This window comes from Paroedura picta, chromosome 8 (genome assembly GCF_049243985.1).
Source record: "Paroedura picta isolate Pp20150507F chromosome 8, Ppicta_v3.0, whole genome shotgun sequence".
In the NCBI taxonomy this organism is placed as follows: domain Eukaryota; kingdom Metazoa; phylum Chordata; class Lepidosauria; order Squamata; family Gekkonidae; genus Paroedura; species Paroedura picta.
In genome coordinates this window covers 252,578-272,714 of record NC_135376.1, presented here as the reverse complement: position 1 = coordinate 272,714, position 20,137 = coordinate 252,578, and the positions used below count along the sequence as shown (strand labels likewise).

Here is a 20,137-nt window from a genome sequence, read left to right as displayed (position 1 = left end):
TGGCAGAATTACCGAAGCATGGGAGCCTTCCCGGCCACCTGAAGGACCACGCTGTTTCACAAGAAAAGGCCAGAGAATCCACAGGATCTTGTGCATTTGTAGAGTGGCCCCGTGTAACGCCTGATCAGATGAGCAAAACTGCTGTGGCAGAACATAGGAGAGTCTGTGTTGGTCCTAGGCCTTGAAGAGCCCCATCAGGGGTCCCCCATTGCCTTCTCTGACGGGTAGCTGGGTAGCTGGTGGAGTGACGGCGGAAGGGGTGTCAGAGTTCAGAGAGAGAGAGAGAACCAGGACTGGCCCGAAGTCACCCAGCATGCTTTAATGAGGGAGGAGGGGAAAACCCCCCTCCTACTTCTCCAAATTAGAATCTGCTGCTCTTAAACATTACAGCACACCAGCTCTCTCCTAGAGTACAGCAAACCTGTGGGGCTTTATAGGGACACCCTACACAAAGCTCAGTAAGGCTATAAAAGAAGTTTCAGTATTTTATTCAGACTTCACGCACACAAACTCACGGTAGAGAGTCACCTTAAATTAGATCCATAAATCTGTATGAAGCTGTCAACATCCCAAACCCCAGACCAATCTAAGGAGCAAAGAGCCAAGGCAGAGCTTTCTACACTTGAGAGTGGCTGTGTGCGTGCAAAGTCAGAAGGAGCGTGAAACCAAACTCTCGGCTCTCCTTTGCGGCCTCCCCTCCTCCCGTTGCACGACTCTGTCTGGGGTCTGCAACAAGAAGCCCTTCAGCCTCTCCTCACCCCCATGCTCCTTGCAGCTTCTCCAACAGCTGCAGGTTTCCAGGCCTCAATGGACTAGCTAAGCCCACTAACAGAGAGAGTGTGAGAGAAGAGGCCACCAGCCCTGAGGAGCAGACAGGCTCAGGATTATCAGAGGAGAGAGCTTTTATCACTGTGGATTATCAAAGACAGCTTTACTCCAGAGGCGCTGTTCACCCATGTGGCAGAGCACAGGTCCAAGGGATTCTCGAGCGGCGCATAGAACAGTATGAAGAAGCCACAGGGAAGAAGTCTAAACCCAAGCCCGCCACAGACAGTACAGAGGGACGAAACAACACTGAGTGTTGAAATCTTCCCAAAATTTTCAGACTGGAATTTCACCACACCAAGATGGGGGTGGAGGGGGGGACCACTGAGATCATGCAAAACCCATATTCTTTTTCCTTTGCCACAAACATGAATGCAGTTTCCTCCTCTCATGAAACCAGCTGAGCAGAACACTTTTTGTGGCAGAATGTCCAACTTGATTAATTGCGGGGGGAAGTGCGCTAGGAAACTCTACCAAAAAGGAGAACTACTCTACTAATCTAATCCCTTTTTTAGTAGATTTTGCAAACTGCCGAGAAGTTCAATACATGTGCAATTATTCTTGGCACATCGATGCCACCAGCCCTTCCGAGTCATGCCACCATTTCAAGAAGAACAGAACACCAGAGTGACTGTTTTGCATGTTTCAAAACCAGAAAGAGGAGTGACATGGATGTGCCAAGGTCACCAATGCGACACCACATTTTTCTGCAGGTGATGAGTGACAGATGCAGCCTTCCTCTGCGAAGAGGCATCAGAATAAACCAGCTTGGCAGAGTTTCCACCTGCCCAACAGACAAGCGCCAACAGTCCCCACCCTTCTTGGCAATACAAAAGGCAGAGCAGATCCGGCCCATAGTCCTTGAGCCATAACTGCAGAGCAGTGAAGCAGTGAATACAGAGGCACGGCTTGAGGAGCCGTTAGAGTCCCGAGCAGACTTCTTCTCGGCCGTGTGCAACATTCTCCAGCGAATCAGTGGACGCAGGCACTGCAGAAAAAAGAGAAGAGCAGACACTGTTTCTCAAGAGGAAACACTCACACAAGCTCTCACGGCAGCATCCCCTCTTGGGGACACGGGAGGCCATGCCAGAAGCCGATCCACCAAGTCTCAACAGCCTGCAGGGGTCCCTGTTATTCAAACACAGCAAAAGGGAAAGCCAACATGCTTGAAAAAGAGGCACATGGACTCTTCCTCTTCCCTGGGATGCACAGGTCTCAAGAACACGCGCCACCTGGGAGGAACCAATACCTCAGGCAGATTTCATGGATAAATCCACATGTGCCGAACCCGGCTGAATTAAGGCCCAGGAGATGTCACGCCTGCAGACTGGGCAGGGGTCCAGAGCCCTGTTAGAGGTCAGCAGGCAACATCCTACGCCAGAGCACTCTGCCCATCCCAATGCAGAGGACCACTGCCTGACACCTCTGTGGGGTTGTAAAAGGTGGCGTCTCGGCGCATGGGCTACCCCCGTCCCAGTTTTTCACCCAAACTCCAGCCCCACTCCTGCCTGCCCCAGCACAACATGACACACAGATTGTTCCAGGACCTGCTTTACAATGTTCAATGGTTTATAGTTCATGCAGGAATTGCAAGCATTTGACAATGTGAGCCTATGATCCTATGATTGCACTGGGAATGCAGACAACTACCTGAACAGAAACACCTTTCTGTTCCAGAGGATAGGAGTGCCTTTTTCTTTTCTTTTTTAAAGGTATGGATGGACAAGCGGAGAAGGATGTTCTGCCTTCAAGCAGCTGAAATGTAGTTTAATAGGCAACTGGACGTGAAGTCAGAGCCATAATTTCCCTCCTCTCTTTCATACCTCTCACAGACAGAGGGAAGAGATGCAAAAGCCCAGCAAAAGGCCCTTAATGCAGCTGACAGGGCAGGTGCTGTTTATTTACATGATATTTATAGTCTTCAAATGTGAAAAAATTCTTCAAATACGTTAGTAGCAGGAAACCAGCCATGGAGGAGGCAGTGGGGTCCTAGGATAACTCAGGGGTAAAAGGATTACTAAAGCAGAGAAATAGCAGCGAAGCTGATACATTTTTTCTCTCCATCTTCACTGTGGAGGATGGGAGGTGTCTGCCCACTCCAGAACTGCCAATTTCAGGAGGGATGTAAAAAGACCTGCGAGGGACATGAGAGGAGGTCTCTGACTGATGGACAAATGAAAAACAGATGACTCAGCATGCCCAGATAGCACACATTCAAAAGTTCTGGAAGAACTCAAATGGGAACTTGTGTATCTCCTGACAAAATATGCAACCTATCTGCCCCCATTCCCAAGGACTGGAAGGTAGCTAATGAACTCCCATATTTTAAAAAAATTCCAGGGGAGATCTGAGAAATTACAGGCCAGTCAGTCTAACACGGATACCAGGTAAGTTAGTGGGATTTGTTACTGATGAACAAAAGCTATTGAAGAAGAACCAGTATGGGATTCTGTGTGGGAAGAACTGGCCTCACTAACCTTTTAAAGTTCCTTGAGGGGGTGAACAGTCATGTGGACAAGGGGACCCAGTCAATGTTGTTTACATGGACTTCTAGAAAGCTTTAGATAGAGTTTCTCATAAAGGGCTCCTAAGTAAACTCAGGAAATAAGAGGGCAAGTCCCCTTGTGGCTTAAAAATGGATAATTAAGAGGAAACAGAAAAGTAGAGTCTAAACGGGCAGTTTTCTCAATGGAAGGTGAGAAGCAGTAGGGCTAAGTACTAGGCCTGGTGCTTTTTAACTTGTTCATTAATGATCTGGAGAGGGGAGTAAGCAGAAGTGGCTAAGTTTGCGGATGGCCCTCAGTTATTCAGGGCAATGAGAACCAGGGAGGCATGTCAGGAGTTCCGTCCGGAGGCATCTGTCGAGACTGGGCAAGTAAGCATCAAGGTGGCAAATGTGGTTCCACATGGGCAAGTGCAAAGTACACACAAGCCAAACATTTTAACTATGACTATATTATGACAGAGCAGAAAATGGCTATAACTCACCAGGAGAGAGCTCTTGGGAGTCCTGGTAGATAACTCACTGAAAACGTCAACTCAGTGTTTGGCTGCAATAAAAAGGGCTAATGCTCTGCAGGGGATTAGTAGGAAGGGGACTGAAAACAAATCCGCCAGTGTCAAAATGTCTGTGTAGAAATCTCTGGCACCACCTCACTTGGAGGACTTTGTGTGATTCTAGTCACCGCACCTCAAAAAAGATATTACAGCCTTGGAAAAGTTGCAGAAAAGGGGAACTAAAAGTCTTATGGGGATGAAATACATCCTGTATGAAGAAAGGCAAAAAAAGAGGGGAGGGTTCTTTATCTTGGAGAAATTATGACTAAGGGGTGACATGATTTACAAAATTATGCCTGGGACAGAGAAGGGAGTGAAAGAAGTCCTTTTCTCCCTTTCTCACAATGCAAGAACTTGTGGGAGCTCAATTACACTGATGAACAGAATACATAAAAGTCCTTCACACAAAGAGTAATTAATATATGGAATTCCCTGCAGTAGGAAGTGGGGGCAGCTGCAAGCACAGAGAGTTTCAAGAGTAGCCTGAAGAAACATCTGGAGCAGAGGCCCATGAGTGGCTCTTAGTCACGAGGGATAGAGGGGACACTCTTTTGGGGGAGTGATGGTGTTGGGGGGCTGCAGTAGGAGGGCTTCTGGAGTTCTGGCTTCACTGATGGACCATCTGATGGCCCCTGGGTTTTGGCCACTGTGTGACACAGAGAGTTGGGACTGGAGGGGCCCTTGGCTTGATCTAACAGGGCTTCTCTTATAGTCCACCTTTCTTGCTTGGAAATACAAAGAGTGAGTCAATATCATCGCGAGGATGGGAATGGGACATTCAATATACAATGCAAAAGGAATTGGGGGGGGGGGGGTAGAATCAACCCAAAGTCTAAAAACAGAACTAAAGCAAAGCAGGACACACTAAGGCCTCTTATACACGGGCCAGAATGTCCGCGGTGGTGGCAGCAGCGCTTCAGTTAAAATCACAGATAACGCTTGCTGCCACCGCCGGCGCAGGCACCTCCCGGCCCAGGGCTACGAAAGGCCCGCGGTAAGCGACCACAGGATCTTCCGCAGCTTCCTGGGTAAGCCGGGGCTGCGGCGGGCCGATGCTGTGCGTAATCGCCAGTGCCAGGCTTGTCAGCCCACCCAGCCCTGACCCTACGGTGTCCCTATAGGGACACCGTGCACCCCTGCGGGCTCCACGGAGCCCCAGAGCTGGCAGGGGTGACCCCCCGCCCCCACCTGGGCTTGCGGAGGGGGCCTGAGCCCCCCATTCCCTCCCCAGGCTGTCCAAACCTCCCCCTGCCCCCGCCGCGTCTTCTGGCCCCAGTGTTCAGTGTGGGGGTGTGTGCTACACCAGGGCAGCCCAGCATGCCCTGCCCCCGTGCATACACGGGGAACGGCGGGGCATCCTGGAGGCCTAAGTGATGCAAAACTACCTAGTAGGGTAGTAATCAATACATAGTAGCAGAGAACACAGTCCCTAATACTTTGTCCAAGTAATTGCATGAATTGGTTTATTGGCAGCCTGGACATCCTCCCTCCTGCCCCTGTTACAGGAGGAAGCAGCAAGGGGTCTGAGCTTTCCAAGGCAATCAGCAGCATCCCTTCCTTTCCTAGGGAAACTCTTATGCTTCACCTTTCTGCCATAAGCAGCTTTGAAGATCATTTCATAGAAAGGCATGAAAAGCATATTTAAGAAATAATTCTTGCCCAAAATAAACCACCCCTTTCCTTTTCAAAGGCATACCACTTTATATAGGAAGCACACAAAACCACATAAACACCTTGAATGTCTACAGCTTTTTAAAAACCCGGCAACCATTGCAGGTGCTCACCCAAACAACTGGCCCATCTGCTCTGGCCCTCTGACAGCCAAGGCCTCTCTGAAGCAGGACAAGGTCAGTAGGAAGGGCATCCCAGAGGGTGGTAGCCAGGGCTGCAAGCCTGGGCATCTTAGAAGACCCTCACATCGGTGGGACGTGGGGTCATCCCAAAAGGGAAGTACACACACACACCCCGAATGCTCCACCTGAGGTCGACAAGAGCAAGGGTGTTCTCAGTTAGTGGCCCCTGTCCTGTGGGAGAAGTGCATGCCTTGTGGGCCCCCCCTCGGTTCCACAGGGCATGCAGGGCTGCTCTTTTCCAGGCGGCCTTTGGCAGACTGCAACCGCTAGGCGGTTGGTCAGTTATGCTGCAACCATGTCCTCACCATCCACAAAGCCTATCCTACTTGAGCGGAGAGTGATATAGATTTTTAATTGTTTTAACTTTATTGTATCTTTTGTAACGTTTTTACCTGGTACATTTTGTATGTTATTAGTCACTTAGGGATATAAATTTGATAAATGGACATGCAGACTCATGAAAAACTTCGCAAGTATGGGCCAATACCTTCCACTGATCTTCTGAGAACACTGACCGAAGAGCAGAGGCTTCTATGTGCTCTGTCTGTGGACTCCAGGTTTGATATGAGCTACACATTACACTAACTGAAGTTGTCTTTAAGGGCAGCCCTACAGTGAGAGGGTGGCAGTAGTCCGGCTGAGTTACAGCAGCAGAGATTGACAGGCAGCCTGGCTGCACCGAGAAAGAAAAAGGATATCTGCCCAAGATGCAGCTGAAAGAAAGGGGTCCTTCCACAGCAGCATCCAGCTGTTTCTCAAAATCAAAATAACTGAATCAAGGAGCACTCTTGAAATGCAACTAGTTGGGAAAACAAGGGAACCTCCCCATGGACATCCAGCTCCCTGCCCTTCATCACCTCTGTACTGTCCAGATTCAGCTGTTGCATGCTCCTCCCTCTGCCATTTAGCATCGCATCCAGGCACTGGCTCAGAATCCAAATGGCCACCTCTGGAAGCTTCAGCACCAACATGCAGAACGAGATGTTATCAGCATATGGAAGCCCTCCCCCGCAAAACCCTCAGAAGATGGTGGATTTCATTCAGAAATATTGAGAAGCACTGGGCAGAGCAGAATCACAGAGTCATAGAGTTAGAAGGGGCCACACAGGCTCAATGCAGGATCAGCCCAAAGCATCCTAAAGCATCCAAGAAAAGTGTGCATCCAACCTTTGCTGGAAGACCACCTCCTTAGGCAGCCTATTCCACTGCTGAACTACTCTGACTGTGAAAATGTTTTCCCTTATATCTAGCCTATATTGTTGTACTTGTAGTTTAAACTCATTACTGAACGTCCTCTCCTCTGCAGCCAACAGAAACAGCATCCTGCCGTCTTCCAAGTGACAACCTTTCAAATACTTAAAGAGGGCTAGAGCGCAAGAGCCCTGACTGCTGTAGTGCAGCCCCATCATGCTGCTCTGGGCAGAGGCGCCATTTCCATAGGCCTTTTCATGGAACCCCATGCTGACTCCAGCGCCATTCCCAAGGCTGGTCACTTCTGACCAACAAAAGGCCTCCCTCTCAAGGCTCAGGAGGAGACATACGCAAAGCGTGACACTGAGAAGTAAACACACAACACACAACAACCCCAGCAATCCCAATGCTGCTACCACTTCCACTACATGCCAAGTCATCAGGAATGGGGGGGGGGGCACCCCTCTGGGGAGACCAGACCCATTCTTATTCCCAGCTAGCCTGATCTCATTTGGTCTCAGACGCTAAGCTTGGCTAATATCTGGATAGGAGACCTCCCAGGCAGACCCGGGTTGTGACGCTGGAAGCAGGCAATGGCCCACCACCTCCAGGTGTCTCTGGCCTGGAAAGCCCGACCAGTGGTGGCTGCTGCAAGTCCGCTGTGATTTCAGTGCTACAACAGCAGCAACAAACTGACATTCACCCACCAACTTCGCAAGAGAAAGTGTTCAATTTATTCTTGCCAAGGATGCTCCCAGCAGAGGACGAGGGAGGGGCTGGAGGCAGGGAAGGGGCTTGGAAGAGAAAGTTCTTTCCCTCTTAAGCCGCAAGCGGACTCAATGAAAGGTGAAGCAGAAGGATACATTCCGCCTGCGGGATGCTGCATCTGGAATGCAAATACAAACGTGAAGGGGGGGAGGCATCAAGATGTGGTCTCCAGTCAGCCTTCCTAGCTCAGCTGCAGCATTTCAGATGCTCGCATTCTGCTTGGAGCTGGAGCTGCAGCAACTTGCATACATTCTGCCCAACTCCACAAGCCCTAGGTCTGCCTTCCAGGGGAAAATCATGAGAACTGCTCCCACAGTTCAGGCCTCCACTGCAACTCCCACTTCCAGCTCAGAGGGAAAAGGGTCCCAGAAACAATCATCTCATCCGCCCAGAAGGCAACCGGGCTGCAATAGTCCAGAAGAGACAGCCCAGAGAGTGCATGCAAAGCAAAGACCTGTAGGTAGGCTGCCAGAGGCCAACTCTTGGTCCAGCAAAACCAGAACACTGGCTAGACGCTTAGCAAGACACCCCCCCCCCACGCTCCCTGGAACACAGGCAAGAGGGGAATTCTCTCTGAGCCTAACTGATGGCATATGCTTAAAGAAGAAAGAGCTTACCGAGTTCTGGGCTCATTCGTTCCGAGCCAGCTGCATCTGTCATCTCTTCATCCTCGTCTTCCTCCTCATCTTCATTGGCTGCATCACCCCGCAGTTCCTTCGCAATCAGCTGCCTGGCAAGTTTGATGTTCTGTGCTTCGTTATAGTGCATTTTTCGCTTCATTTCAAACTGCCTCTTTTTTTCTGTGGACACAAACATGCAATTATGGCCTCTCCGCCTACCAACACTCTCGTCCTAAGGTGTGGCTGACCCTCTGAGGAAAAGTGGAGCTGTTTGCTGCTTCCACCCCCCACCCACTTACACAGCCATTACACTGAAAGACAGTCAGAAGAGGCTGCAAGTATTTATAGTTCTCACTTATTCCATCCCTAAGGCAGAGGCCAATTTTTAAAAATGTAGCCCAAAGCACAGCAATTCCAAAGGAGACTCAAGCTCCCCTTTCCCCATTCTCTGCCAGCTTTAACAAACCCAAGGCCCACCCAACAGAGAGGGTCTGAAATGCTTCTGACAGGAACCTAAATCACTAATGTGAACCAGGTTCAAATCCCCCCAACCACCACCACCACCATGCTTGCCGGCCCATTGTGCTCTGCCTCTCAGACCAACCTACCCTGCAGGGCTGTTGTCAGAATAAAACAAAGTGAAAGCCAAGCAGCTCTAGACTTTGGGGGGGGGGGACAAAAAAAGCAGAGCCATAAAACACAGGCAAGAGTTGGGCAGATCTGCAGTGGGAACAAGTTCCATACACTGGAGATATGGGGGGAGGGAGTTGAGTCAACTGTGCATGCCCATGAACAACAAAATCATGCACGCCTACAGGCACCACCCCTGGGTAAAAACACCTCTTAGACGTGTAGGAGTCAAGCAACCAACACTGGCTGGTCTATGAATGTGGGACTCTAAGAAGATTCAGGCCTCATCCACAGGAAAGAATTCTAAGCAGTGTTCCATATCCTCGGAGCAGAAAGTGCCACCTCACCCCAGCCCTGCCTGTTCTCCAAGAGCACAGGGGCTGGCCCACGTGGTAGATTTCAAGAAACTGAGAACAGTATCCAGCCTTCCTCCCTTTATCCTCAAAACAATCCTATGAAGTAAGGCAGGTTGAGAGGAACTGGCCCAGGCTCTTAGACACTATACCACTTTGAGGCTCCTTCGGATAGAGAAAGGCAGAATATAAGAACCAATTCTTCTCTCTCAGCCTCACCCATGTCACAGGGTGTCTGTTGTGGGGAGAGGAAAGGGAAGGAGAATGGAAGCCGCTTGGAGACTCCTTCAGGTAGAGAAAAGCGGCATATAAGTACCAACTCTTCTTCTTCAGTAATCTCAGGGCTCTCTCTGCCTCCCCTCCCTCACAGGGTGTCTGTTGTGGGGAGAGGAAAAGGAAGGCGACTGTAAGTTGCTTAGAGACTCCTCCTGGTAGAGAAAAGCAGTATCTAAGAACCAACTCTTCTTTTGAAGAAGATTCTGTGAAGGCTTAAGGGGGTGGCAGGTGACAGTGGATGAGCAAGAGGGCTGTGAGTGTCCTGCATAGTGCAGGGGGTTGGACTAGATGACCCCTTCCAACTCTATGATTCTATGATTCTTCTTCTGAAATATAAGTCTTATTTCAACATTTAAAATAATTTAATAAATTATCCCTTTGATATGTTCCCTACAAACAAAGCTTTTCAAACAATCCTCTTGCCAGTCCACCCGCGGGTGGGAACCTTCAGGCAGAGGAGGAGGGATACCAAAGACGTGCCAGGTGGCCGTGGGCTCAAAAGGACTTGGCCGTCACTTCCAGCCCATTGACTGCTCATACCCAATCTTTGAACTCCATTTGGTGACCCCAGGCCAAACCTCACCTTGTGACTCAGTTTCTTATCTGGAAAAGGGGTTCCCTAGCCCCTTCCCAAATACTTGGCCATCTCATGAGAACGAAGGACTCCCTGGAGAAGAGCCTAATGGTGGGAGCGACTGAGGGCAAAAGAAGAAGGGGACGACAGAGAATGAGGTGGCTGGATGGAGTCCCTGAAGCAGTAGGTGCAAACTTAAATGGACTCCAGGGAATGGCAGAGGCCTGGAGGATCATTGTCCATGGGGTCACGATGGGTCGGACACGACTTCGCACCTAACAACAACAAGCTCCTTCCCAGGGGGCTTGTGAGGATGACCCATCAAAACCCTCCTGCGCACGGCACTCCCTCCCCCCAAGTACTCCCCAAGAGGAAGCTGCTTGCACTTTCCCTCCGGCTCTTGCACAGTGGCCAACAAGAAGACAAGACATACCGAGCTCTTCTGGAGTTAGCTCTTCCTCATCTTCCTCTTCATCACTGCTTTCTGGTTGAGCGAGGATCTTTGGTCCCTTCCCTTCCGCTGCGGCTGCTAACCTGCACAAGGACAGCACAAGGTGGAGGCATGACTCCTGACGACACAGGCCAGGGAGGCAGTGCCCGTCAGATCCAGGCCGCACGAGGAGCAAGTACCACCTGCGGACAGCGGCTCCCTCCCCACACAAGCAGCAGAGCAACAGCTAGCAAGATGGTCAGGCAGCTTCCACTAAGAACCTAGAAATGGAGCCGTTTTTACTAGGGCTGCCTTTAACAGAAGACAGTTACACAGCTGTCCTTGGCATTTATACCAGCTTGTACTATAGTAGCTGTTGTTTTAAAAACGACACAGGAGGAGCTTCCCACCGAGTGAAGGAAGAGGGCAAGAGCACCTACTTTTTGGCCAGCACATCTGCAGTCGGGGCTTCACTGCCTTCGGTGTCACTGCCAGCGTCTTCGTCATCTCTTCCCATGCTAACAAGACAACCAAAGGCGTCCAGTCAGCTGAGACTGAAAATTACACACAGCAAAAGCCAAGACATTCGCCCCACCCTTGCTTCAAGCAGCAGACTCATAAAACCACTTTCCTAATGGATCCGCTTGCCCTCTCCACCCCACTGCCTGGAGGCACAGGGCTTCTTCAGGCAGCTGGTCATCTTCACACTATTTGTAGGACCCCGGCAGATGTTGGGGGAGGGGAGGACCTGAAAAATTGAGGGCGGGGGGGGGCATACCTTTTTTCCTGAGGGGTTTTCCAGGCCTTTTTTAAAATTGAAGAATTGGAAATCTGAGGGTCTACTAAAAATACTCCTATGAAATATTTCCTCTTGTAGGATGAGGGAAATGATCCCAAAAAGAGAGTGGGCATGACGTGTAGACCCATCCAGGTCTTCAATTCTGCACCTACCAGGGCCCCTAGTCTTCAGGGAGGGTGGTGTACGGATTCATTGCTTCTCAATTGTTGTCCTTTTGACCCTTGCGGTTGATCTTTACACCTCTCCCTCCAGCCATTGGGATGGGTAAACCCACCAGCCAGGCAACAAACAGCTATTTCCGTACACAGAAAACAACATAGAATCATAAGAGTTGGGGTACCTCCAGGGTCATCTAGTCCAACACCCTGCACAATGCAGGAACTTACAACTACCTGCCCACCCACAGTGATCCCAATTCCATGTCCAAATGATCCCACCATCAGAAACCTCCAGAATCCAGCCTGGCCTGGAGGAAATTCACCAATGATCCCACAGTGGCAATCAGCAATTCCCTGGAATTGCAAGGAAGTGCTACAAGAGACAAACCCTGGCACATCCCTTCCTGCCCACCCACTCACCATCTGCCTAAGTTCACAGAATCAGCATTCCTGTCAGATGACTATCCAGCCTCTGCTTAAAAACTTCCAAAGGAGAACCCATCACCTCCTGAGGAAGCCTGTTCCACTGAGGAACCGTTGTCATTGTCAGGAACTTCTTCCGGATGTTTAGCCAAAAATTCTTTTGAATTTATTTCAACCCATTGGTTCTAGTCCGACCCTCTGGACCAACAGAAAACAACTGTGCTCCACCTTCTATGAGACAGCTATGTGATAGCCCTCTTTAAGTATTTGAAAGGTTGTCATTTGGAGGAGGGCAGGATGCTGTTCCCATTGGCTGCAGAGGAAAGGACACGCAGTAATGGGTTTAAACTACAAGTACAACGATATAGGCTAGATATAAGGAAAAAGATTTTCACAGTCAGAGTAGTTCAGCAGTGGAATAGGCTGCCTAAGGAGGTGGTGAGCTCCCCCTCACTGGCAGTCTTCAAGCAAAGGTTGGATACACACTTTTCTTGGATGCTTTAGGATGCTCTGGGCTGATCCTGCATTGAGCAGGGGGTTGGACTAGATGGCCTGTATGGCCCCTTCCAACTCTATGATTCTATGATTCTAAGTATTTGAAGATGGTTACCATATCACCTTTTAGTAATTTAGTAATTCTCTATTTGGAGAATGTGGCAGAGAACAAGGTGGGACAGAACCTGTCGCAGAGGAAACCTCAGCGGATTCTCTCTTACCAGGATCTGCAAAAGGGAGGGGGCACCATCCACCTGAACAATATGCATACCTGCACACATCAGTCCGAGAAACTACTTACCACAAAGTTTGCGTGACTCTTACTTTTACTACTTTTCAGGTAGCAGTCCACAAGTACCCCAAGATCTCATTTCTATGTACAGCTACCCAGAAAAATCTATTTGTTAATTTAATTATATTTGTATACCTCTCTCCCCTGAGACTCAGGGTGGTTCACATGGAACCATAACCGAAGGTAACAGTCGTATCAGAATAACGACTGAACAGATCCAATGTTCAGATCAGGTGTATGGAGTCCTGGGAGGAAGGTTCAGGGGCCCTGCAGGTGTTGCTGGTTCCAGTCGACCTCAACCAATTGCCTGGCAGTAGAGCTCCCTTTTACAGGCCCTGCAGAACTGTTTTAGGTCCGTCAGAGTCCTGATCTCCTCCAAGATCTCATTTCAGCAGGTGGGGGCCAGGACAGAGAAGGCTCTGGCCCTGGTTGAGGCCAGGCGGGCTTCTTTAGGGCCAGGGATCATTAGCCGGTTGGCAGTGGCAGAGTGTAGAGTTCTTTGAGGGGCATCGGCAGAGAGGCAGTCCCTTAAGTACACTGGGCCCTGACCGCATATGGCTGGTAATTACCAGAACCATGAGCCTCATCCAGAATTCGACTGGTAGCCATTGCAGTTGATGGAGGATGGGCCAAATGTGGGACCACACTGGTGTCACTGTGAGGACCCTGGCCGCTGCATTTTGGACCAGCTGTAGTTTCTGGATAATGGTTGAGGGCATGCCTGCATAGAGCAAGTTACATAAGTCCAGTCTAGAGGTGACTACTAGGAAGGACTACTCATCAAGTTTGCAGACGACACCAAATTGGGAGGACTGGCAAATACTTCAGAAGATAGAGACAGAGTTCAACGAGATCTGAACACAATGGAAAAATGGGTAAATGAGAACAAGATGCAATTTAATAAAGATAAGTGTAAAGTTCTGCATCTGGGTCAGAAAAATGAAAAGCATGCCTACTGGATGGGGGATACACTTCTAGGTAACACTGTGTGAACGAGACCTTGGGGTACTTGTGGATTGTAAACTAAACATGAGCAGGCAGTGTGATGCAGCGGTAAAAAAGGCAAATGCCATTTTGAGCTGTATCAACAGGGGCATCACATCAAAATCACAATATGTCATAGTCCCATTGTATACGGCACTGGAGCCGTATACCACACCTGGAGTACTGTGTGCAGTTCTGGAGGCCTCACTTCAAGAAAGACGTAGATAAAATTGAAAGGGTACAGAGGAGAGCGACGAGGATGATCTGGGGCCAAGGGACCAAGCCCTATGATGATAGGTTGAGGGACTTGTGAATGTTCAGCCTGGAGAAAAGGAGGTTTAGAGGGGACATGATAGCCCTCTTTAAATATCTGAAAGGTTGTCATTTGGAGGAGGGCAGGTTGCTGTTCCCATTGGCTGCAGAGAAAAGGACGCGCAGTAATGGGTTTAAACTACAAGTACAACGATATAGGCTAGATATCAGGACAAAAATTTTCACAGTCAGAGTAGTTCAGCAGTGGAATAGGCTGCCTAAGGAGGTCGAGAACTCCCCCTCACTGGCAGTCTTCAAGCAAAGGTTGGATACACACTTTTCTTGGATGCTTTAGGATGCTTTGGGCTGATCCTGCGTTGAGCAGGGGGTTGGACTAGATGGTCTGTATGGCCCCTTCCAACTCTATGATTCTATGATTCTATGACCGTCACATGGATCACTGTGGCTAGGTGTCCCAGGCCAAGTAGGGTGCTAGTAGTTTGGCTTCGCAAAGATGGTAAAATGCCAGCCACGCTACCTTTGCGACCTGGGCTTCCATTGAGGAAAACGTCTAGGATCACGCCCAGGTTCCTGGGAGTGAGCCGCTGAGAGCTGCACACCATCCAGGGAGGGTGGATGCACTTCCTCACATGGACCCTTCCTACCCAGCTACAGGACCTCAGTCTTTGAAGGACTGAGGTTCAGACGACTCTGCTTGAGCCATCTCATCACTGCTTCCAGGCAGCTGACTAATACCTCTGGGGGAGAGTCCATCAGGAGGCAGGGTATCATCTACATATTGATGACAACCTAGCCTGAACTTCTATACCACTTGGGCAAGAGGACACATGAAGATGTTGAATAAAATAGGAGAGAGGGCCACTCCCTGTGCGATTCCATAAGTAAGTTGTCGGTGGTTTGATGTTCTCTCTCCTATTGCTACCTTCTTTCTGTGACCCCGAAGGAAGGAGATCAGCCACTGAAGGGCTGTCCCCCATATTCTGGCGTCAACGAGGCAGCAAGCTAAAAGCTTATGGTGGACTTTGTTGAACACTGCTGAGAGATCTAGTAGTATCAGCAGTACCAATCTAGTATGAATACTTCTCATTTTTGTGACTCAGATATAGAACTCGGCACTTGTCCTTATTGAATTGTATCTTGTTCTCATTTGAACACTTTTCCAGTGTGTTCAGATCTCGTTGAACTATCTCTTATGTTCTAGGGTGTTTTCTACTCCTCCCTATTTGGTATCATCCGCAAATTTAACGAATCCCCCCATTCCTTGATCCAGATAATTTGTAAAAACAATGAAAAGTACCAAACCCTGTGGCACCCCAGTGCTCACCTCTCTCCACTCTGATGAAACACCACTGACAAACGCTCTAGAGGTGTGGTTTCCTAGCCAGTTCCCTATCCCCTACCCCTCTGAAAATCCAGTCAGCAGTCCTTTATTGTACCCACTGGAACATCATAGGGAACCTTTTCAAAAGCCTTACTGAAATCCAGGTAAACAACATCAACTTGGGAGGAGTAGCAAACACCACAGAAGACAGATAGAATTCAACAAGATCTTAAGATGCTGGAGAATCATAGAATCATAGAGTTGGAAGGGCCCATACAGGCCATCTAGTCCAACCCCCTGCTCAACGCAGGATCAGCCCAAAGCATTGTACTTGTAGTTTAAACCGGTGGTCCCCAACCACCGGGCTGTGGCCCGGTGCTGGGACGCGAAGGCCCTGGCACTGGGCCGTGGCTCCCTGCCTCCACAGGGCTGCGCCAGGCCGTGCAAACGTGCATTCGCAGCACTCCCACGCAAGTCATCCATAATTGCAAGATCCTATTGCCTGGATATTCTATCAAGCTACTTAAGGAGGACAGCATCCACATCCTCAACCTGGTCAGGCAGTCTGCAGCAGATGCCAACCACTATACTCTTTTGGTTCCCCCCTTATCTTCACCCAGATACTTCCCACTGGAGTGTTACTCTCCTCCTCTAGTGTTTCTTGACAGGCAAGCATTCTCCTCACATACAGTGCCCCTCTGTCTCCTCTTCGACTTTTTGTTTTGCTTGAACAACTTATATGTATGGTTCTATGTATAGTTTCAGTTATATGTAAACTGCCGAGTTTTCAGGGAAGGAGGTATATAAATATGAATAAATAATAAAATAAATAAATATCCATCCACTACTACATTCCAGTCACAGGAATCATTCTACCAAGTCTCTGTAATGGCTACTAAAATTGCACTGAGAACTGACTGGGGAGCACAATGAAAGAGATCTTGGGGCTACTACCCATAGCTCAATGGAAATGTGAACCCACTGCGTGGCAGCTAATGAAAAAGGCAAACTCCATGCTGGGGATGACGATTAAGGGGCTGGAGCACCTTCCCTCTGGGAAAGGCTGAAGAGTTTGGGACTTTGTTTACTGACGAGCTGAAGGTTGGAATAAAGGCTGGAAGACCTTCAGAGTACCCATGGGAGAAGCCTAAAACCAAATGGGAGAAGTAACAGCACTAAAGGACGACTGCAGAACCAAGCAAACTAAGAAGCCACAAGCTAGGCTAAGGTCTGGAGTCACAGGTGTTACCTTGGGACAGGCCTGCTGGAATTCATGAAAGAGCAGGCATCGCTGAGCCCATCTGATAGGGTGGGTCCGGGCTTTGAACCCTTCTTGCCCTCCAGCCAACCCTGAGTCTAGGGAGACAAGCCCTCTCTTCTCCAGTCCCCTTGCAAGTCACATTGCACTTCTCAGGTCTTCTTCACGTGATCCAAAAAGCAACCCTGGCAGCTGGGGAAAGGGGGTTTCTCCACGAAAGATACATCTGTGCAGCTGGCAATGACCATATATGGTCATGTCAACCAGCCTCCCCCATCCCAAAACAGCCAATGATGGGCCTGGTAGGGTATCGCCTCTGTATTTGGAAACCCCTTTGGAAACACTTTTGACTGCAAACCATTCACAGCACCTGTGGTAGGGTGTGCTGGGCTCATCGATCTTCATCAGACCGTAGTCCTTGCCAGCCGGATGGTAAGTGGCCAGGATGTTCATCTCGTCCCATTTTTGGCTCTTCTTGCTGCAATGGAAGGACAGTGGGGGGGGGGGCATTTGTCAGTTCACCCAGGGGAATCCTTTCTTTGCTCTCCTGCATAGAGGTGGGGGGGGGGTCCCAGCCTCTCGCACTGAGTCTCTGAAATCACCTCCAACTTTGCCTGGCTATTAAGGGAGGGAGGGAGGTGGGGTGCTCGGGAGGGGCAAAGGGGAGAGAGAACCTGGCTGTGCACTTCAGACTTTTTTTTTTTTTGGGGGGGGGGGGGAGGCAGGCAAGCAGTGGCAACAGCTCCTGAGAACAGCGCCAGGAAGGGGGTGGCAGGTTGCAGGGGATGAGCGAGAGGGTTGTGAGTGTCCTGCATAGTGCAGGGGGTTGGACTAGATGACCCCTGAGGTCCATTCCAACTTTGTGATTCTATAAGACCCCAAGGAGGGGCAGTCAGGCAGCCCCAGCCATGGCTGCTATGCCCATCGTTGCCGCAGAAGATGCCAGCCCCCCCCCCCCCCCAGGGCCATGGCTGCTCGGGATGAGGGGGCTCCGTGGCAGCCCAGTGGGAGGAGGCCGGCCTCCCGCGGGGCCTGAGGATCTCCAGGAGGGCCATGGCTGCTCGGGGGGGGGGGGGGGGCTCCGTGCCGGCCCAGCAGGGGATGCCATCCTCCCGGCGGGGCGGGGCGGGGCGGGGCGGGGCGGGGCGGGGCGGGGTTGGCCTCCCCCCCTCCCCCCCCCGTCCCTCTCACCCGGCGGCGTCGGAGGCGTCCGGGGAGGGGCCCTGGGAGGCGCGCCGGAGCGCGGGGCTGCCGGAGCCGGAGCCGGAGCCAGAGCCGGAGCCGGAGGGCGGGGGCGCTGGGGCCAGGAGGCTGCCGCCGCTCTCGGCGCTGGCCAGCGAGATGCCTCCGCCGCTGGAGCGGTTCTTGAGGATGCCCTTGACGGGCCTGCCGGAGCCCGACGCCGCCTTCGGATCCATCCCGGCCGCCCCTCAGGCCCGCCGGCCCCGCCCTCGCCTGCCGCCCGCCGCGCCCGCCACTGCGCACGCGCCGCCGCCGACGCGCCCCCCCTCGCGCAGGCGCCGTGGCCGCCGTGGGGCGGGGCGCAGAGGGAGTGGTCGGGGCGCCGCGCGGGCGTCACAAGCAGGGGCGGGGCCGCGCTGGGGGGCGGGGCTCTCTCGGCCGGCCCACTCTCCCTTTTCCCCGGCCTGCCTCCGGGGGGCGCTCCCGGGCGGCCCTGCGAGGTCGGCGCGTTCCTCCCGCCCGTCCTCCCGGCCGCCGCGTGGTTCTCTCGCCCGGGGCCTGGAGCTCTGCGCCGGCTAGCTGGATCTCCCGGGCGGGCGGGTTCGGCTGGAGGCTCGTGGCGGGTGGTGGCCTGGTCACCGCCGTTCCCCCTCTGCGTCCCCGGTCGGGGGGTTGCAGACGCTGGTCTCCGCTGTTAGGCAGGCAGGCAGGCAGGGGGAGGGAGGGCGGGCAGGAGGTTGGCAACCCGCCCACGGAGAGGGGCAGCGCCCCGCCCCCCCTGCCCCCCAGGGCCGGAACCCGCTCTCCCCCCCCCCCCCGCCGCCAATTCTATGATTCCCGGATTCTATATTCCGTCTCAACCTCCGGACAGCCCGAGCGGTTCCTCAGTGGGACAGGCTTCCTCGGGAGGAGGTCGGTTCTCCATCTTTGGAGGTTTCTAAACAGAGGCTGGAGAGCCATCTGATGGAGAGGCTGATTCTGGGAAGGTTCAAGGGGGTGGCGGGTGACAGTGGAGGAGCAAGAGGGTTGTGAGTGTCCTGCACAGTGCAAGGGGTTGGACTAGATGACCCAGGAGGTCCCTTCCAACTCTATTCTTCTATGGTGCCGCCCGCCTTCCCCACCGCCCCTCTGGCTCTGCCCGTCAGAGCGAGGCGGGCTCCACGTGGGCGATGCGGGGCCAGCGGGAAGGAAGGGATCGTGGGGGGGGGGGCACAGGAAGCACCTCTCTGCAGAACCCACGGCCACCCCTTCTGCTCGCCTGTACCCCAGCGGCAGGCCGCTGTTCCCCAGGACTTGCAGGTGTTTGTGTTGTTGTTGTGGCTCTTGTTTGCTTTCGCCAGCTGGGTCCGCCAGGCAGGCCCTGCAGTGTGTGCCAGGAACAGGGCTGGCAGCCGGTGCGAGTGGGCAAGGGAGAAGGCCGGGCCTCCCTCCACTAGCAAAGCAGGGACGCTGAAGGCTGGCCATGAGCTGCCCTCTGGCTGGCTGCAGAGCAGAGCCAAGGCACTCTGTGTGAACCCTCAGGGAAGCCAGCCTGCCAGCACTGGGACTGGGCCCAGGGCACCCTGCTAGCTGCATCTGGAGGGGGGGCCGGGAGGGTAACCTCCAGATTTGAGGCCTCCACTCTTAGCCAGTATTCTTCCAGCCCAGCGTCAGGGATGGGGCAGATGTGATCCGTGAAAGCCTCACGTATATCTGTGACTTGGGTTGGGGGGTGGGGAAACATAGGGGTGAGGCGTCGTGAGCCTCAAAGCTGCAGGGGCTTCTGTGGCTGGCCTCTTCATTCAGTCGCATGGCCAGGCAGCAGAGCTCTGCAAGGGCATTCTCCAGAACCCCAGCCCAGGAAGAATACAGGAAGCCAAGGGAGACCCCATAAGCGAACTGCTGGGTTTATTCTGAGCAAGAAGATAGATGGGAGTTTCCTGGCAGGAAAAGTTGGCATGCCGCTTTCCAAAGGAACATCCCCGTGCCCGGCTGGCTCCTTGTGGGCCCTCCGCCTTGGCCAGGCTGGGACAAACCACGTGAAGTGCTGCGATGTGCAGATCGCAGGAGAAGACCAATTCGGAGACACGCTGGGGCCATCGTTGGTGGGTGGTGGTTTTTTAGCATGCAAGGAGCCCCAGCTCCCACGGTTTCCACTGGTTTTGTGCTGAGGAATCCCATTCAGGAGCAGCTGAATGTCATCCTGTCCTAACCTTGGTGGAGGGACTTAGAAGCAAAGGTGGGGAAGGGGCAGGCATCTGCAAGCCCCCCACAAGCAAGAGAGGTGGCAGACAGCCTCTTTCCCTGCCCCACATCCCAACAGCTGCGGGGAAGGGAGGGGCGCTTCATTCTTCTGTGGCTGCTCTGCTGCTTGGAATCAAAGAGCTGGTGGGGGC

The 20,137-nt window shown here is 52.1% G+C and overlaps 1 protein-coding gene across 2 annotated transcripts; it reads right to left on the bottom strand.

Moving 5' to 3' along the window:
* Positions 1 to 472: 472 nt before the first annotated feature.
* PPP1R2 (protein phosphatase 1 regulatory inhibitor subunit 2) lies at positions 473 to 18,069 on the bottom strand. 2 transcript variants are annotated; one of them, XM_077347946.1, is made up of 6 exons: positions 17,772 to 18,067; positions 16,951 to 17,058; positions 11,018 to 11,095; positions 10,581 to 10,681; positions 8,312 to 8,494; positions 473 to 1,813 (listed from the first exon to the last, which is right to left on the bottom strand). In XM_077347946.1, exons 1-6 carry the CDS (start codon positions 17,996 to 17,998, stop codon positions 1,746 to 1,748), a joined length of 765 nt encoding a protein of 254 aa, XP_077204061.1. In that variant the 5' UTR covers positions 17,999 to 18,067; the 3' UTR covers positions 473 to 1,745. The 2 variants fall into 2 exon arrangements, with proteins under 2 accessions (XP_077204061.1, XP_077204062.1); XM_077347947.1 differs by lacking the exon at positions 473 to 1,813 and adding an exon at positions 7,638 to 7,812 and having other exon boundaries at positions 17,772 to 18,069.
* Positions 18,070 to 20,137: the final 2,068 nt, after the last annotated feature.

Excerpts from the sequence above, each read along its gene's own strand:
- PPP1R2 (XM_077347946.1), bottom strand. The coding sequence starts at position 17,998 with ATGGATCCGAAGGCGGCGTCGGGCTCCGGCAGGCCCGTCAAGGGCATC. Across the intron at positions 8,495-10,580 it reads GCTAACTCCAGAAGAGCTCG|AAAAAAAGAGGCAGTTTGAA; the intron begins GTATGTCTTGTC and ends TTGTGTCCACAG. Across the intron at positions 1,814-8,311 it reads ACGAATGAGCCCAGAACTCG|TGCCTGCGTCCACTGATTCG; the intron begins GTAAGCTCTTTC and ends TTTTTTCTGCAG.